Source organism: Sardina pilchardus, chromosome 18, assembly GCF_963854185.1.
Source record: "Sardina pilchardus chromosome 18, fSarPil1.1, whole genome shotgun sequence".
In the NCBI taxonomy this organism is placed as follows: Eukaryota; Metazoa; Chordata; class Actinopteri; order Clupeiformes; family Clupeidae; genus Sardina; species Sardina pilchardus.
The window spans coordinates 30,887,145-30,905,095 of NC_085011.1; the positions used below are offsets into that span (position 1 = coordinate 30,887,145).

The following is a 17,951-nucleotide window of genomic DNA, read 5'->3' on the forward strand; positions in this document are numbered from 1 at the left end:
GACGGAAATGCCTGCCAGTTGTCGTGATAGATTTTCTCTAAAGTCTATCTGGCTGTAGCTACCTAGCCTAGGTTCAACACCAGATTCTGCATTGCGCTGCCAATCTTGAAATAATAAGAAACTATTGACGACGGCAATGTCCACGAAGTGGAGAAAAAGCGTTTTCCACCACTTCTGTGTTTTTTGAAGTACACAATATGTACTTATCATTTGGTCCGACCTATCAACGCCCCCCATGTTTTTGTTGTAATCACTTACCACAATAGGCTGACGTACAACTTTTTTGTCCCAAACTGAATTGCTCTTCACTAGTCTACACACATCAGTCGAATCATTTGCATTGTGGAAATTGGACAGGCAGGTTACTGCACGAGTGTCCTTCCACTGTACTGCTAAGACATTACCCTCTATTCTACGCCACCTCATGTCCCCACGACTTGCCCTCCGCTCCCATTTTTTAACATCTTTTAAGTCGTCCGGAATTTTTTTACGGTTAATCCGACATGTTCCGCATGCATTTAGGCCCCATTCCCTAAGTTTAACCATAAGGGTTGGAGAGGTGTAGAAGTTATCCATCCAAATGGTGTGACCACTATCTCTAAACGGCTGTATTAGCTCCTCTACAACTTTTGAGGCTAAATCTAAGACACGGCCATCACGACCACCTGTGTAAATATTAAAGTCCAAAGTATACCCTGAATCTGATGTTGCTATCACCCACAGTTTGAAACCCCACCTAACTGGTTTCCCTTTCATATACTGCTTAAATCCTGAACGACCTTTAGATTTTACCATGCGTTCATCTATGCTAAGGTGCTGACCGGGCTGGAATAACTCCAAACATTTACTTTTGAGGTGGTCCATCAAATAACGCAGTTTCCTAAGACGATCTTGATTGTTTTCTGTAGCCGGATCTACTACATGCAGAGCAGCCAACAGAGCCTTAAAACGATTGCGCGACATGAACAATTTGGCCCACGATCCCTGCAGAGACTTGGTTCCCCAGTAACGATGGATATTAGGGAGGGAAGTGAAGCCCATGTAAATGATCAGCCCCAGAAACCTGCGAAACTCCTCTGGGGTCACTTCGTCCCATGCTCCTGCACTATTTGCATATGACGGCCTACTGAGCACAAGCTCCCACCCCCTCTGGTTTGTAAAACCGCATATGTCTGACACAACAGCGTGAGTAAAGAACAACATGAAGAAGTCTATTTCACGCAGTGTTTTTGTGGCAGTCTGCACCGCCCTACGTACGCCACCTAAATCTACACCTAAGGGACGACGCGGACTAAACGGTATCGGTACTGGCGCTTCTGTGTCCCTATCAGAATAAGAAGGAAAAGGGTCAGAGAAGCATTTACGCTTCCTCCCTGACACAGGACCTACAGGAGAATGACTAATCCACCCCAAACCCACCAAATAAAATGAATTAATATAAATGTTGCCATATTTTACATATGTAGTACTGTATAATACATGCAATAAAATACATGCTACTTACCAAACTGAGGATGATGGCAGGTTCTCCTCCTCCTTCTCCTCCTCATCCTCCCCCTCGTCACTCAGTAGGTCCTGGTCCAATAGGTCCTCTTCTTCTTCCTCCATCCCCTCATGGCTTTCACCTTGATGAGCTACTATGAGCTCAAGCTCATCAGCTGTCAGCTGCCTCTTCCTCCTCAGGCTAACCAGAAGGTCTTCGTAAGACTTGGCATCCTCCATCTGAAACAACAACAAAACCATACAAATGTAATACCAAAAAAACCTAAAACTAAAAATATGTGTGTGTGTGTGTTTGAGGGCGCGCGCGCACACACACACACACGCACGCACGCACGCACGCACACACACACACACACACACACACACACACTGTGACACATTCTGGGTGATTCAAAATTATTGACACATTCTGGGTGATTCAAAATAGCACAACTTGAAAATGCAAAGTGAATATATTACACACTTTCCACAAGGGTTTAGCTACCCTAAATCTGATTGCCTGGCTGGCATCAAGACAAAGATTATATTTCACATGATTACATATTCACCTAGTGACTAACTGTCTAAATGCAATAATGACATTTATGACAGAAATATGATTTCACATGATCACACTTTCTATAACTATATTGAGGAATGAAAATAGCTTAGTCTAGTTCATGTCATGTCAACTTAGAAAATGTTAGACGAAGCAAGCACATATCTGTTGTCATTTTGTCAGAGGATATAGCATCAAGCAAGCTAGTTCACTACTACTGATAAAACTGCCTGGTGACAACGTGACGAAAGGTAATACAAATATTTCTGACATAATCTGTCATTTCACATCATGTTTTCTATTACTACATGCGAGGAGTAAACAATATGAAGCAACTTGTCTTGTACTTGTTTCATGTCTAACGTTACCGTAGACGGAACACAGCTCACGGAATTTTCTCAGCTTTGATATGCTGTATTTACCTGTCAACATTATGCTTAGCTAACATGTAAATTGGTGCTAGAAAACGAACTTCTTTACATGTTATATAGGCTACTTACAGGTCTCTAAATGAAATTGTTAAATAAAAATAACTGACATCAAAAGCAAACGAAAATATTACAAGCAGTTCAGAGTAATGCAGCTAGCTAAAACTGACGTGCCAGTAAGCTAGACTAGCCAAACTATGCCATAATGTTGACGCTAATGAGAAAGCATATTACAGTCAAATAACATGATTTTAGGACTACAAATTAAGATTAACCATAACTAGAACCGATTTGAAATATATCTCACCTCAGTTTATCCAGCAGTATGGGTATCAGTCGATGTAATCTCCCGAAGTACAGACGATCTCCGGCTGCCCCACGTCAAATCCACCGACTGAAGTGACATTATTTTTCCACGACTCATCATCAAGTATCCTACAATTTTCGCGCCATAAACCTCTTAACCAATGATATCAAATTGAAGCTTATGTTGTCAGGATTACGGGGAAGATTTCAGAAATAAAATCAGTCATTGGACAGCTGAGAAATAAGACGATTGGTCATCGTTAAAATTTTAACGAAAATAAAATGGACGGGCTTCTAAGGGTTAAACTTGTCAGTTTGGTTGCATATTTAATTAACGATTGTTACATTGAAATGGCATAGTTTGAAAATGAGAACCCTCTCTGAACCTCAAATATTACTATATGATATGAAGATATTACTGCGCTGAGTCAAAATGCTCCCAAGTGCTATTCAGTCATACATTATATGACTTTTTTACCTGCTTAGAAAAGTGCCTTGTGCTATTTTTGCAAGTGTAACAGTGGATTAAGAAGATGATAGTATGACTGGTATTTAAGATAATTTCCATCTCTAGATTTACGTAATTTCCTTTCAGCAGCTCTAAGTTCCTTTCGGACTGAGCCTATACTTTTTGTCAGCCATGGATGACGAGGTTTAGATTGAGTGAGTCCTTCATATGACATGAGATCATGCTTTATGCCTCTTTAAATGTAACCACAAATAACTTATATCTGGACATTGTTTGTGCCTACAGAGTGCTGGAAAGGTTGTAAAGATTCCACCACCAGTGCCCAACAAACCCAGACAGGTCAACCTTCCTCCAGGCACTCAGATACCATATGGCAAGCAGGCCTTTCACACCAGTACTTTCCCAGGCAAAGTCAAAGGTCCCATCCAGTTACAAACTTCTGGCTCACAAAGTCGCTTGCCTCTCCCCTCAAGTCAGAGCAACACTCTCCCTCTGCCCTCGAAGCAGGAAGCTCCACCAGCGGCCACAGTTCGTCCCTTCACCCCGGAGCTCGGTGGGACAAAAGATGCAAATGGACTTCAAAAGCCACAATCTGGTGCTGCAAGCTACATCTATAAGATGTATTTAGGTGAAGTTTCCCAGCAGGGTGTACAGGGAGCATTATCAAGATCCCAGAACCGTAATCATTTTGTCAGTGGTAAGTCAGCCTTCATTTTGGTCATATTTTCCTGTATAATTTTATTTTACCAGCATAAGTTATACCTCAGGTCCTGCTGCTATATTCTGAGCATTTCTGTTATGCCACAGCTGGAAAACTAGATATTTTATATCAAGTTAACTTGACAAAGTGCATGATGTGTATGTGATTAATGGCTAATATATTTTTTAAAAGGCCTGACTTAAGGGCAGTCCCTCAGTGCTCTGTCAGTGTACTGATCTGCCAAGACAAAGCTGAAAATAAAAAATGCCATTTACATGTTACACATTTACAATTCCGCAATTATGCCTCTATACTGTAGTGTATGGGAAACCAGTCATCTCTGGAGGGTCCCAGGTATCTCAGAACCAGCACCCAGAAAATCCTTACATGGAACGACCTAGTGGCAGCAGCAACACCCCAGACTCTGAAGTAGACCAAGGCACTTTGGGTCCTGGGATGCCTGAGAACCAGGAGACTGAGCGCATTCCACGGCCCCTCAGCCCCACTAAGTTGCTGCCCTTCATCTCCAACCCCTACCGGCACCAAAGTGATGTGGACCTGGAGGCTCTGCGCAAGAAGCTGTATAATGCACCACGTCCCCTTAAGAAGCGTAGCTCCATTACTGAGCCTGAGGGTCCAGCGGGACCCAACATTCAGAAACTGCTTTACCAGAAAACCACACTGGCTGCAATGGAAACCACTGTCTCTGAGCCAGTTTACCAGCCAAGTGTCGTTGAAGAGAACAAGGAAAGTTCAAACATTCTTCCAGCATCTGTGATTGAGATCGCTCCTTTAGATGACGTTGTGAATGTGGCTCCTCTGGAGACCCTGCTTGAGCCACCAACTGTATCCCCCGCCGTCTCTAAGACTGAAGGGGATGATTTTGTACCACCACCACCACCTCACCCTGCACCACGTCCAGAGGATTCTCTCCTGTCCACACAAGTAGCTCAGGAGCAACCAATGAACCTGCCCACTCCACCTCCTGAGACCATCCTGGAGGAGTTTCCCCCATACCCACCCCCTCCCTACCCTAGTAGTGGAGCAGGACCAGAACAGGAAAGCCTTGGGGAGGACACGTTCAACATGGAGCCGCCTGAGGTCACAGGCCAGGTCACCCTGCCTCCAGTAAGAACAACAACAACTACTACTACTACTACTACATGCACGTCAGATGGTGGTAAACTATGGTTTTCTTAAAGGAACACTTCACCGTTTTTTCATATTAAACTACGTTATTCCCTTATCTAAGACGAGTTGATGCATACCTCTCACGTTTCAATGCGTGCACTCACTTGCTCTGGCGCGCGGCGTTACGCAACCCTTAGACTCGGCGCAGTAATATGCTCACTCTTGCACTTTCAGTTTCACTTTGGAGTGAGGATATTACTACGCCGAGTCGAAGTGCTCCCAATTGTTATTCCGCCACACAATATAGTTATCCCTCTTACCTACTTAGAAATGCACCACGTTTTATTTTGTCTCACCATAATTGGTCGTGTGACTACTCGTGTAACTGTATTTTAATACAGGAAAACATGGAGGTGTTTGGTCGCTTCTAACTTCATCTCTGTTTGGATCCTAATGAATGAACTGGGCTAGCTAAGTGTTATCAAAGTAGCGCCGCACATCAGAGCCTGTGAGTGCATGCATTGAAACATGAGAGGTGTGTATCAACTCGTATTAGTTAAGGGAATAACATAGTTTAATATGAAGAAACGGTGAAGTGTTCCTTTAAAGCATGATCTTTTAAGGCTAGACATGCCAGGTGAAACTTTTTTTATGCACAGCCAAATTTTTAGATTTTGAGCTAGTTTTCTACCTTTCTACCTAGTTTTCTTTCACAAACAAAAATAAGCACATTTAGGTGCTTATTTATTTACATTTTGTTTACTCACGCCTGTATATTTCTCCTAAATTCACCAAAAGTTAGCATTCTAACACTAGCATTTTAAGCTCTTTTATTCCTGCATGATGCTATGCGGTCCAAATATTGACAATGTATCGATTGCGAAAGTTCAAAGGCGAGTCTAGGCTGAGAACGAAATCTGTTTTAAGCCGAAGTTAAGTAAACATTCAAGCTAATAACTCTTCTTAACAGTGTTGGTCTTTCGTTGGATTTAATTTAACTGTATGTCTGTATGGATTTCCAGGGTAAGAGAACAAACTTGCGGAAATCTGGATCAGAACGCATTGACCACAACATGAGGGTTAAGTTCAACCCACTAGCACTTCTGCTGGATTCCTCCCTAGAAGGAGAGTTTGACTTAGTCCAGAGGATCATCTTTGAGGTGAGAGTAACTGAGAGTATTCACACTTTATTCTTCAGTTCTTGTCTGGTGGTTATCTTATTGGGAGCCAAGCAGCGAAGCTGCAAAGACACCCATTGTGTTTCTAGGTTTTCTTATTATGCTTCTTTCTTTCGCAATGGGAGTCTATGGCAGCCCATCGAACCGTCTGCTGAAAACTTGTGAAATTTGGCACACTGATTGGGGACAGTCCCATGATTCATGTCTCCAAGTTTCATGTTGGCACCTCATACAATCTAGCGCCACCAACAGGTCAAAGTTGGACGTGCGTTCGTTCACACACGTAACTTTTGACCCGTTTGTTCGATTTTCAAAAATCAAGTATTCAACACACCCTATGACGTAAATTTCCGCCATGATGGATTTTCCGCCATTTTGGATTTAATCAAAAACAACAGATTATTTCGTTCACAAATTTTGTCCGATCGACTCCAAACTTGACACGCGTCATCCTCAGACAAAGCCTCACAAAAGTTATCACCTTTTTTCTTCGGAAATATAACAGTTCGTCCGTAACAGCCAATTGAAATTTGCAGCAAAGCCGCCAAACAGGAAGTGGGCTCATATTTCAGCAACCTTTGCACGCATCAAAACCAAACTTGGTACATGGACTCGGGACCCCATCAGGAGGACACTCGAGAAATTTGGTGACCTCTAGGTGGCGCTGCAATTAGCGAAAAGGCATTTTGGCCTGTAGCTGTTAAAATTAGCTAGTGGTGTCTAGGGGTGCAACGGATCGAAAAAGTCACGGTTCGGATCGATCCTCAGATCAAGAGTCACGGATCGGATAATTTTTCGGATCAGCAAAAAAAAAAAAAAAAAGACAAGACAAATAAACATAGTTTCATAGTACGGGATGTTGTAACGTGGCTCAAGCACTTTCAGCATGTGTTTAAAGTAGGCTAGTGTTGTCACGATACTAAAATTATTGTTTCGATACCGATACTAAGTCAAGAATGACTTTTTCTATGCTTTTTTGCAATTTTAGTTGATTTGGTGTTTAATCACCTTATATTGAATATTGTGTGATCATTCACACCAGTGGCCATCCAAGATTCTGCTTGACCCTCCACACACAATCTGCATAATTACTAGTAGCTACAAATGTTTAGTCATTTGTGTAGGCCTACTGATTTAGCTATCTTTAATGTGGTATGGAGGAGTGCGCATAGGAGGTGTGTGTAATTGAGTCCCTGTCGCTTTAAGAAATACGTGAGGGTAATTAGGCTTCAGTCTCACGGTTTTATTCTTGAGAAAATAAGTTGGATATACCAGTAGTGCATGATGACAAGGATATTTCATTAGATGAAATACACTGCTCAAAAAAATAAAGGGAACACTGGTTCATAGGAGTATAGCATCAAGTCAGTCACACTTGTGAGATATTGATTTGGCCAGTTATGTAACAGAGGTGGTTTGTGAATCAGGTTGACCTGCTTTGATGTCAACAAAATTTTCTACAGGTGTACTAGAGGGCCAACTGTGAGACGACCCCCAAAACAGGAATGTTTTTAGAGGTGGTGGCACTTGGTAATTTTTCCATCTTCATCCTTCTTGACTGATTTGTCACTAGTTTTGCATTTGGATAAGGTCAGTGTTACCACTGGTAGCATAAGCCAGTATCTGGAGCCTACAGAGGTTGCACAGGGCAGTCCAACTCCTTCAGATTGGCACACCAATACGATCCATTGCCAAAATGACTGCTGTGTCTCCCCCAGCAGTCTCAAGAGCATGGAAGAGATACCAGGAGACAGGCAATTGCTCTAGGAGAGCAGGGCAAAGTGGTAGAAGATCTTTAACCCAGTAGCAGGACCAGTATCTGCTCCTTTGTGCAAGAAGGAACAGTAGAAGCCCTACTAGAGCCTTACAGAATGACCTCTAGCAGGTCACTGGTGTGAATGTCTCTGGCCACACTGCCAGAAACAGACTTCATGAAGGTGGCCTGAGGGCCCGATGGCCTCTAGAGGGACCTGTGCTCCCTGCCCAGCACTGTGGAGCTCAATTGACATTTGCCATAGAATGCAATATTGGCAGGTCTAACACTAGTGCCCTGTACTTTTCACAGATGAGAGCAGGTTCACCCTGAGCACATGTGACAGACATTGAAGGGTCTGGAGATGTCGTGGAGAACGCTATGCTGCCTGCAACATCATTCAGCATCATTCAGCATGACCGGTTTGGTGGTGGGTCAGTAATGGTCTGGGGAGGCATACCCTTGGAGGGATGCACAGAACAGGGCAGTGAACACAGGTCCCTCTAGAGGCTATCGGGCCCTCAGCTCAACCTCATAAAGTCCGTTTCTGACAATGTGGTCTGAGACATTCACACCAGCGGCCTGCTCGAGGTCATTCTGTAGGGCTCTAGCAAAACTCCTACTGTTCCTCCTTGCACAAAGGAGCAGATACTGGTCCTGCTATTCTACCACTCTGCCCTGCTCTCCTAGAGCAACTGCCTGTCTCCTGTAATCTCTTCCATGCTCTTGAGACTGCAATGGGAGACACAGCAATCTTTTTGGCAATGACAAGTATTGGTGTGCCATTCTGGAGGAGTTGGACTACCCTGTGCAACCTCTGTAGGCTCCAGATACTGGCTTATGCTACCAGTAGTAACACTGACCCTATCCAAATGCAAAACTAGTGAAAAATCAGTCAAGAAGGATGAAGATGGAAAAATTACCAGTTGCCACCACCTGTAAAAACATTCCTGTTTTGGGGGTCGTCTCACAGTTGGCCCTCTAGTACACCTGCAGTAAATTTCGTTGACATCAAAGCAGGTCAACCTGATTCACAAACCACCTCTGTTACATAACTGTCCAGATCAATATCCCACAAGTGTGACTGACTTGATGCTATACTCCTATGAACCAGCGTTCCCTTTATTTTTTTGAGCAGTGTACATGTTAATAAAACTAACAAGTCGAAGAATTTTTTTCTGGGATCATAAAAGAGATGAGTGTCTTGCAATGCTCCTTTATGATTTTAGTGAGCACAAGCTATCTCCAGATGTACAAGTTAGCCAATGTTGCGTAGCTTATTGCTGACATTGAACCCAACAGAGTAGGCTAAGCCTAAATTACCTAAATATCATAGCATAGGTAGGTGCGCAACAAACTTAAGATGTGCACAAGTTGTAAGTGTGCACAAACGAACTTGATATTAGGCTATTATTGTGTTGCTGCTATGCAGCCACGTCAGCACTTAAACTAGCAGCCATGTATTGCTGGTTATGGCATGACCGCTAATAACGTGTGTGAGAGCAGAAAAGACGTGCAGGCAGGCTAGGGGAGCAGAGCAGGGAGGGACTAGAAGCATGCCTTGTGGACACGCATGTTACTTGAAAAGAACACACGGACATTATAATTTATAATTATTATAAATCAATCCGCGGATCATGTGTGTGCCGAACCGAAGATACTGATCCGAACGGATCACGGATCAATGATGATCCGTTGCACCCCTAGTGGTGTCTGGTAATACTGTGGGAGGTCCTTAGGCTGACCCTGCTTAACTTGTGATGTCAACGTAATTGATTTGGCCGCCATTTTGGATTTAATCAAAACCAATTAAACATTTCGACAGGTCGCAAAATTTGTCCGATCTTCACAAAACATCATACAGATGATCTTCAGCCCGAGTCTAACAAAAGCCTTGCTTTTCGGAATTATATCTAAAACCGTTCGCCTGCAATAGGCAATCGAAATTGGTGGCGAAGCCGCCAAACAGGAAGTGAGCTCGCATCTCGGCCAATCTTGGGTTGTTTGACATCAAAATAGTTGTGACTGCTTAAAACTATACGCCTGATGTAGCAGCATTGAGTCACCATGGCAACTCTGGCCTTCTGAACTGTCTGCTTGCCCCCTCATTGCTATATTTGGATATTCTTGTTCCGAGCACCAGCTGGTACGAAAGCCCTGTTGTTTCTGTAAGGATGATGATGACTATGATGATGATTATTATTACAGTTGGTTATATCTTGCTGCGCTTTGCCTTAATTGAGGTGGTTTCCACGGGCGAAAACTCTGAGTTTGGCGTGATTGGTGTATACTTTTAGCTATGCACACCAAATTTGGGAGCTGCGTGTAATTAGCGAGCGTTCCTAGCCGCATTTTTATTTTCATTCTTTCTATGTTATTGTTGAGTGTTGTACTTTGAGAGCAAAGATTAAAGGAACACTCCACCGTTTTTTTCATATTAAGCTACGTTATTCCTTTAACTACGACGAGTTACCTCGCACGTTTCAATGTGTGCAGTCAATGGTTGTGGTGCGCGACGCTACTTTGATAGCACCAAGCTAACCCAGTTTATTCATTAGGATCCAAACAGCTAACTGCTGTTAAGTTGCATTGAGCTCAATGGGAATGAAACCATCTAATAGGCTAACTGAAATAAAACCATGCCAATCTCTAGGTTATTATGACCGCCGCTAGCGTAGCTAGCGAAGCGGTCATATAGTTGTTGTCAAAGTTTTTTTTTTTTTTTTTTTTTTTTTTTTTTTTATTCTTTTTTCCCGTCATTTTTCGTCAACGATTCCCGGGACACCGTAACACCGGAGCGCATGAAACTTGGTGGGCATGTAGCCCCAGTAGAGTTCTATGGAAAATTTTCGTTTCGTCCCCGGGGGTCACTCCACCCCCGCGCTGCCCCCGCCCGAAGCCCAAAAATGACAGTTTTTCCTACATAACTACCTGAACCGTGGCACCGAGGATGACAAAATGTTTATGGTATGTTGTTCTCTAGAGCTTGCATCAACTTAGCTTATAACCAGTCATTTGTGATTTGCCCCCCCATCGTAAAAATTGAAAATGCAATGTAATATTGCTTTAATTGCCCATATCTTCAGATGAGATGTTATGAACTGCACCAAATTTCATGTGTATGATTAACCTGACACCCTCTGGGAGTAAGCCAAGTTTTGTGGAATTTCATCCATGGGGGGCTATAAAATAAATGGATTTATGTGTACATTCAGGACTGTATACCCATCGGCCAGTAGATGGTGGTATTATCTGGAGTCTAAATCCCCCCCTGGGGATTTCAAAAACTGTTCCAAACATCTCAATCTCTGCTAGTTTTTGTCCTAGAAACATATAAGTGACACCATTAGAAACCTTTAATCAACTAGTTTCCAAATATGTTTTAAAAGAGAATGGTTGCTCTGGGTGCAACAAACATGCAGGAACACACACACACACACACACACACACACACACACACACACACACACATAAATACACACACACACACACACATACCTACACACACACGCACCACTACATACACACATGTACATAAAACATTATACAAACACATGCACAAACACGCCCACACGCATCCACACATACACCCTTACACACACACACACACCTACACACACACACACACACACACATGCACACACACATCTTTGAGTACATTTTGTGAGACCACCGGAGCTGAGAAGTGAGTGTGTGTGTGATGTACTATAGTGTGTGGGTGCGTTTCTGTGTGCCCATCTGTGTGTTTGCATGTGTGTATGTGTGTATGTGCATGTTCTGTGTGTGTTCTCTTTCTTTCTCTCTCTCTCTCTCTCTCTGTGTCTGTGTTATCTGTGTGTATTCTGTGTGTGTTCTCTCTTTCTCTCTCTCTCTCTCTGGGTGTGCCTATGTGTGTGTGTTTGTGTGTGTGTGTGTGTGTGTGTGTGTGTGTGTGCGCGAGTGTGTGTGTGTGAGTGTGTGCCTGTGTATGTGTGTTTGTGTGTGTGTGTGTGTGTGTGTGTGTGTGTGTGCACGCGCGCATGTGAGTGTGTGTGTGTGTGTGTTATCTGATATTGGAGTGACAGTGACGGCAGAGAACACAGTGAACATATACTCAGAGACACATTAAACACACACACAAGCAGACACACACTCACACTAGACAGAGAAGCACTCATACACAAAAGCAAGCGCACACATGCACACACTCATTTACATACATAAAAGTTGCAGTAGGGATGGAGTAGGCGATGGAAACACAAGCGTGATTGATATTTGCGGAGAGAATGTGCAGGACTGAGCGGCGGTCATATTGTGTATCGCTTTGCGGTACATCTAGTTTTAATTCCAAAGGCCAAGGGAACTTTATCAGAGTGCATAGTGTCCTGGATCCATGAAATAACTGGCATTTAAAAAATATGGAATGGTGATTTTACTTATTTTGGGTTGAATGACGGCTGTCTCGCTTCCCCCTAGTGCCTCTGAGCGGAAAAACCACGCATGCAAGTTTTGTGCCACCGAGTCGGTGGCACTTCCTAACAAAAAGTCTCCAGCCTCGCAATCATGCTCATGAAAAGGCAGACTGACCGATTGAGGATATACGATATACATGCTAAAGCTGTAGGGGAGGCCCCGGCAGTGGCACAACTGGCTGGGGCACCTGCACCGTACGCTGGCGACCCGGGTTCGATTCCCGCCCCGTGGTCCTTTCCAGATCCCACCCCGACTCTCTCCCACTCACTTCCTGTCATTCTCTCTACTGTCCTGTCCAAATAAAGGCATAAAAAGTCCCAAAAAAAATCTTTAAAAAAAAAAAAAGCTGTATTGGAAGCTCTGCAGAGAAATCTGCAAGCATAAAACGAGCGAAAACGGAAAGCAAAACTGGTGATGAAATCAACAAACCTGCATAGTTTCCCTTTAACACATAGGGTTAACATAGGGGTTCCAATACTTATGACCCCTGTATTTTAAGGAAAACATTTATTTACGATACATTAATCATTCACAAAGAAAATTAATGTCCTTAAAGGTTGGATATTTCCTCATTTTTTTGTTGGAAGGCATTAAGATTAAATTCAAAAAGATGATTATGGAGGGCAGTAGTTCGATAAAAATGTCATTCATCAATTCATGCATTATCTCATGTCATCAACAGAGGTCTTGCTTCCAGGAAAGAACAGTTCATTTTTAATCAAATATAGTATTGCCCATACTATATGATATATTGCTTGTTTTTGATGAATAATATAGAAGACATATATCGCATCGCAATCGCAATATTACCAAGAAAAATGGCATAGTCGCAGACTGCAGGTGCTCTGGCCCACCATTGCCGCTTGCGCATATATTTGAGCATTGTAATTTCACTTTTATTTAGCCTTTCCCCGTGCGTTTATCAAGTGAATGAATATTAGCTACTGTTGCTTTAGGGCAAACTGTCCATTAAACATTCTGACACTCTATTTGAGACTGATGTTAACGTTCAAAATAAAATGCCTTTTCTGGGCAGACACTTGTCGCAGCAATCTGCAGCACAACTGTTCCTCATTAAAATATAGCTGCAAGCAGCAATGAGGGGCCAGGCAGCCCATGGCAACTCGATGCCATTACAATAGACACATGGCTGTAAGCACTCACAGCAAGTTACATGTCAAGCAACCAAATACCTGGGGGGTAAGGTCTCGTCCTGTTTGATTTCGATTGGCTTTGAAATATTACAAATCTAATTCAATGCTTTTGTGAGGCTTGGTCTGAAGATTTCAACTGGCTGTTGCGTGTGAACACTTTTGAAAATGGCTTCATAAAATAATTCTGAGGCTTCGGCTGTGTTAAATTGGCAAATTAGCATTGTTTAAAAATTGACACGTGAGAACTTTTTAAATAAAATCAGGCCCCGTACACACGTAGCCGGGTATCTGCTTAAACGAAGGTATTTGTCTACGTTTGGACCTGTCATCCACATGACTACGCATAAACGAATATGCGATCTCCGTTTATAAATTGGTGTGTAGCCAGAGATAACCGGAGATCTGCGGTTTCGAGCGTCAGAATATGCGCCTAAGCAACAATTAATCTGCTCTGACGTCAAACGTGCGACCTTTGTTCACTGCAGAAGCATGGATCTGAGTGCCTTGAAAACGCAGACGTTCGGTTATGTGTGGAAGGTTTTGTTTTTCAAAAACGAGGTAATGTGGATAAAATAATTTTATAAACGGAGGGGGGGAAATATTCGGTTTTAAATAAACTCGGCTACGTGTGTACATAGCCTCAATTTCATAAAATCCAATACAGCGGGAAATCCAATATAGCAGAAATTGACGTCATAGCGTCATGACGTCATTGAGCTCTGCTTGGTCCAAGGATTCCAACGTAATAGTCGGTGAACCACAGGCACAGAAATGGGGTCTTCATCAAACCAGATGCAACGGTTTGGTATTCAAGGTCAAAGGGTCAGGTCCTATGGAGTCATACATGAAATATAGCTGCAACACACTGTTTATAGCTGTACATAACAACTGAATGAAATTAGTATAATTTTTTTTAATTAGGTTGAGGATCCCAGTCAGCCCAATGATGAAGGGATTACGGCCCTGCATAATGCTGTGTGCGCTGGGCATACTGAGATAGTCAAGTTCTTGGTGCAGTTTGGTGTTAATGTCAATGCAGCTGACAGTGATGGCTGGTGAGTTTTTAATGTTTTCACGTAGCCTAAATCTAAAGTTTACAGGGAGGCTACACCTGGCACGTAACTGAAGTGTTCCATTTACATTGCATTACATTGCCTCCCTCTTAGACTATATCTTTTTTTGTCAAAGGAAGAAAAGAAGGATGAAAAGAAGTTATGGAATGGAATACTATATATAATATGATCTAGTAGAATGATTTGAATAAGTAACAGTAAGTAATGCTAATATATATCCCTTGTTCTATTTAGGACACCCCTACATTGTGCAGCCTCCTGTAATAATGTCCAAGTCTGCAAATTTTTAGTGGAGTCTGGGGCTGCTGTATTTGCCATGACTTACAGTGACATGCAAACAGCAGCAGACAAGTGTGAAGAGATGGAAGATGGTTATACACAGTGCTCCCAGTTTCTCTATGGTGAGTAAGGTAGACAAGTATGGAAATCGCTGTGCCATCTTGGGCCTTTCCCATCCTTAGTTAAAGGTAACTGGTGATCAGCACAACTGTATCTTTAACATTTTTCTTCCCTTCATTTTTTTTTTTATGTCAGTGATGTTTGACGTGGTGTCCTAACACAGCAATGCTATTATCTTCATTTCTCAGGTGTTCAGGAAAAGATGGGCATCATGAACAGAGGTGTAGTCTACGGCCTGTGGGACTACGAAAGGGAGAGCAGTGATGAGCTTTATTTCCAGGAGGGTGACTGCATGACTATTGTGCGGCGTGAGGATGAGGATGAGGTGGAGTGGTGGTGGGCACGTATAGGCAACGCGGAGGGATACATACCTCGCAACCTCTTGGGGGTGAGTGAAAAGTCAAATTTGCCATCTTATGGAGCTGAAAATGTTCTACCTCTTGAAATGTGTATGCATAATAGATAGAATATACACAAATTCAGCGAAACACGGAAGTAACGCAGCACAGCCATTACTGAGTGCCTGGCTGCTAAGGAAGTAGCACGTTGGTCCCGTAGACGGCTGTTGCAGAGGTTAGCTGTAGATGCTAAATGTTTTTTTCTTTTAGTTTTTCTTTCGTTTTTTTAGTATGTGTGCTTATAAGTGATGCCGGGAAGAGTGTGTTTTGTGGTCGTCTGTTTTTTTTATTATTATTGTGCAACAACAAGTTTCAAGGCCAAAAAATAAAACGAGTACAAACAAGAAAAATACAAACCAAAAAAAGTATAACAAGACTACACGTATAACAACACGGGAACATTGACATAACCAATAACATCAAATAGGGACACAGGACAGTAGTGCATAGACTGGTTATTGATGTAAACAGGAGGGCCATATGATCTGCATGGGGGGGGGGGGGGGCAGCAAATGCGTATGTGTGTGGGGAGGTGGCTCTAGGATTAAGATCAGTGTAACAATGTGTGCTTGTGTGAGTGTGGGCGGGGGGAAGAGTGTGATGATACTGGAGGGGGGCGGTGGGGTTCTGTGTGTGAGAGATTAGGGGTTGGATCAACGGTGAAGAGAGCCAGGTCCGGTCTGCGAATAGGTGAGAAAAGAGGACCAAGGGGAAGGTGTATCCTGAGTGTTATGTGGGTTGAGTGTAGATGGATCATCTAATGATATATAGTCTGTTAGTACATTTTTCCAATGTGCAATATTAACCTTTTTCCTAGTTTCCCAGTATACATGTAGAATCAATTCAAGTATACACGTAGAATCAATTCAAGGATGCGTGTTTTTTGATTGCCTGACTGCAAAATGGTAAGGTTGAGATCTGAATATCCTTGCTAAATGTTTGCTCTAAATCTAACCAGGTGGTATCTGATGGTGAGGGGTGTAACCATTTGTATACATATTGAAGCTGGTTGGCTAATGCATAATGGTAGAATTGTGGAGCCTCCAGGCCGCCTAGTGTTTTTGTTTTTTGAAGGGTGGCCAGTTTGATTCGCGGGGTCTTAATTTTCCAGTAGAATTTAGTTATTGTTGAGTCTAGTGATTTAAACCAGGAGGAGGTAGGGTGTATCGGAATCATTGAGCGTAAGTAATTGATTTTGGGTAGTATTGACATTTTAATGACTGATATCCTACCCATGATGGATAGTGGGAGATTTATCCAGCGCTGTAGGTCATTGTCTATTGAGTCCAGTAGGGGAGTGAAATTTAAGCCAAACAAGTCTGACGGCCTGGAGGAAACCTTTAACCCTAAGTATGTGATATAATTAGTGCATAGAGAAATTGGTGGTGAGTAGGCCGTCACATCCCAGCTATAAGAGTCTAACGGAAGAATTGCAGATTTGTTCCAGTTGACTGAGTATTCAGAGATAGTGGAGAATGAGTCAATTAGTTTAATAGCTTCCTGAACTGATACTGGGGGGTCTTGTAAGAAAAGTATGATGTCATCGGCGTAAAGACTTATTTCATGGTGCATATTTGGAGTTTTAAATCCCTTAACCCTATGAGCCCTAAGCTGTTTTAAGGGCATTTTCACTACCTCTAGTTAGAAACATTTATCCTGGCCACTGTAAGTGCCATTCACACATGTTACATATTGTTTTTTTCAGCACAGTCTAGGCTACCCAGATCTGCCACAATATCATGTATAAATACTTGCATTGATTTGATTTAGATTTTTGTATAATAAAATGTTAAAAAGCATACAAATTCTATACTATACAAATTCTTACATTTTGACGTGTATCTCACCACAGCAAGCTGACAGCTCAACATAACTTACATGGTTGTGTAGGCCTGACTGTCCTGAAAATGGCAATATAAGAACCATGGTGGAGGTATACTTTGGGGCTGAGCAATTTACAGAAATATGTGGGGTGTGCCTTCCAGAAATAAATGGCCATTTTTATTTAGTGATGAGAAAAGACTTTTTGACACTTTTTGCAATCCATATTTGTGACACAAGCTGATCTGACCTGACTTGTTTGCGTGGTAGCGCACATGACGTGCACAGATGATGATTCTCTACAATATTTTTTTAATGCATTGGAATGAACAAAGTAAAGGCAAAAAAGTGTTTATTTGTCAAACAAATATGGATGCAATATGAGTCTTGAATCTCAAAACCGTATTATGAACGTGACTTGCCATAGAGAAACACATGATAACGTTGGATTATGAACATACTGCTATTATGCCACACAAAAACATGGGGTAAGTGGAGCTAAATGAAGTTATTATTTTGTTGTCACTTCGTCTGTTTTATGGCCTAGAAAGTTGTATTTGGTATCTGTGGATAGCTCTAACTCTCCTCTTTCATCTGACATGCGTGCCCTATCGTTCTGATAGCGGTTTCATGAGAAAATCAAACGAG

At 42.4% G+C, this 17,951-nt stretch overlaps 1 protein-coding gene across 2 annotated transcripts in view; it reads left to right on the forward strand.

Moving 5' to 3' along the window:
- Positions 1–17,951, forward strand: part of tp53bp2a (tumor protein p53 binding protein, 2a) — a 78,066-nt gene that overhangs the window by 54,410 nt on the left and 5,705 nt on the right. For both annotated transcript variants that reach the window (XM_062520258.1, XM_062520259.1), the window contains exons 13-18: positions 3,530–3,941; positions 4,264–5,072; positions 6,098–6,235; positions 14,534–14,667; positions 14,920–15,086; positions 15,273–15,472. In XM_062520258.1, the coding sequence (XP_062376242.1) occupies positions 3,530–3,941; positions 4,264–5,072; positions 6,098–6,235; positions 14,534–14,667; positions 14,920–15,086; positions 15,273–15,472 (1,860 nt within the window). The remainder of the gene's footprint in view (positions 1–3,529; positions 3,942–4,263; positions 5,073–6,097; positions 6,236–14,533; positions 14,668–14,919; positions 15,087–15,272; positions 15,473–17,951) is intronic.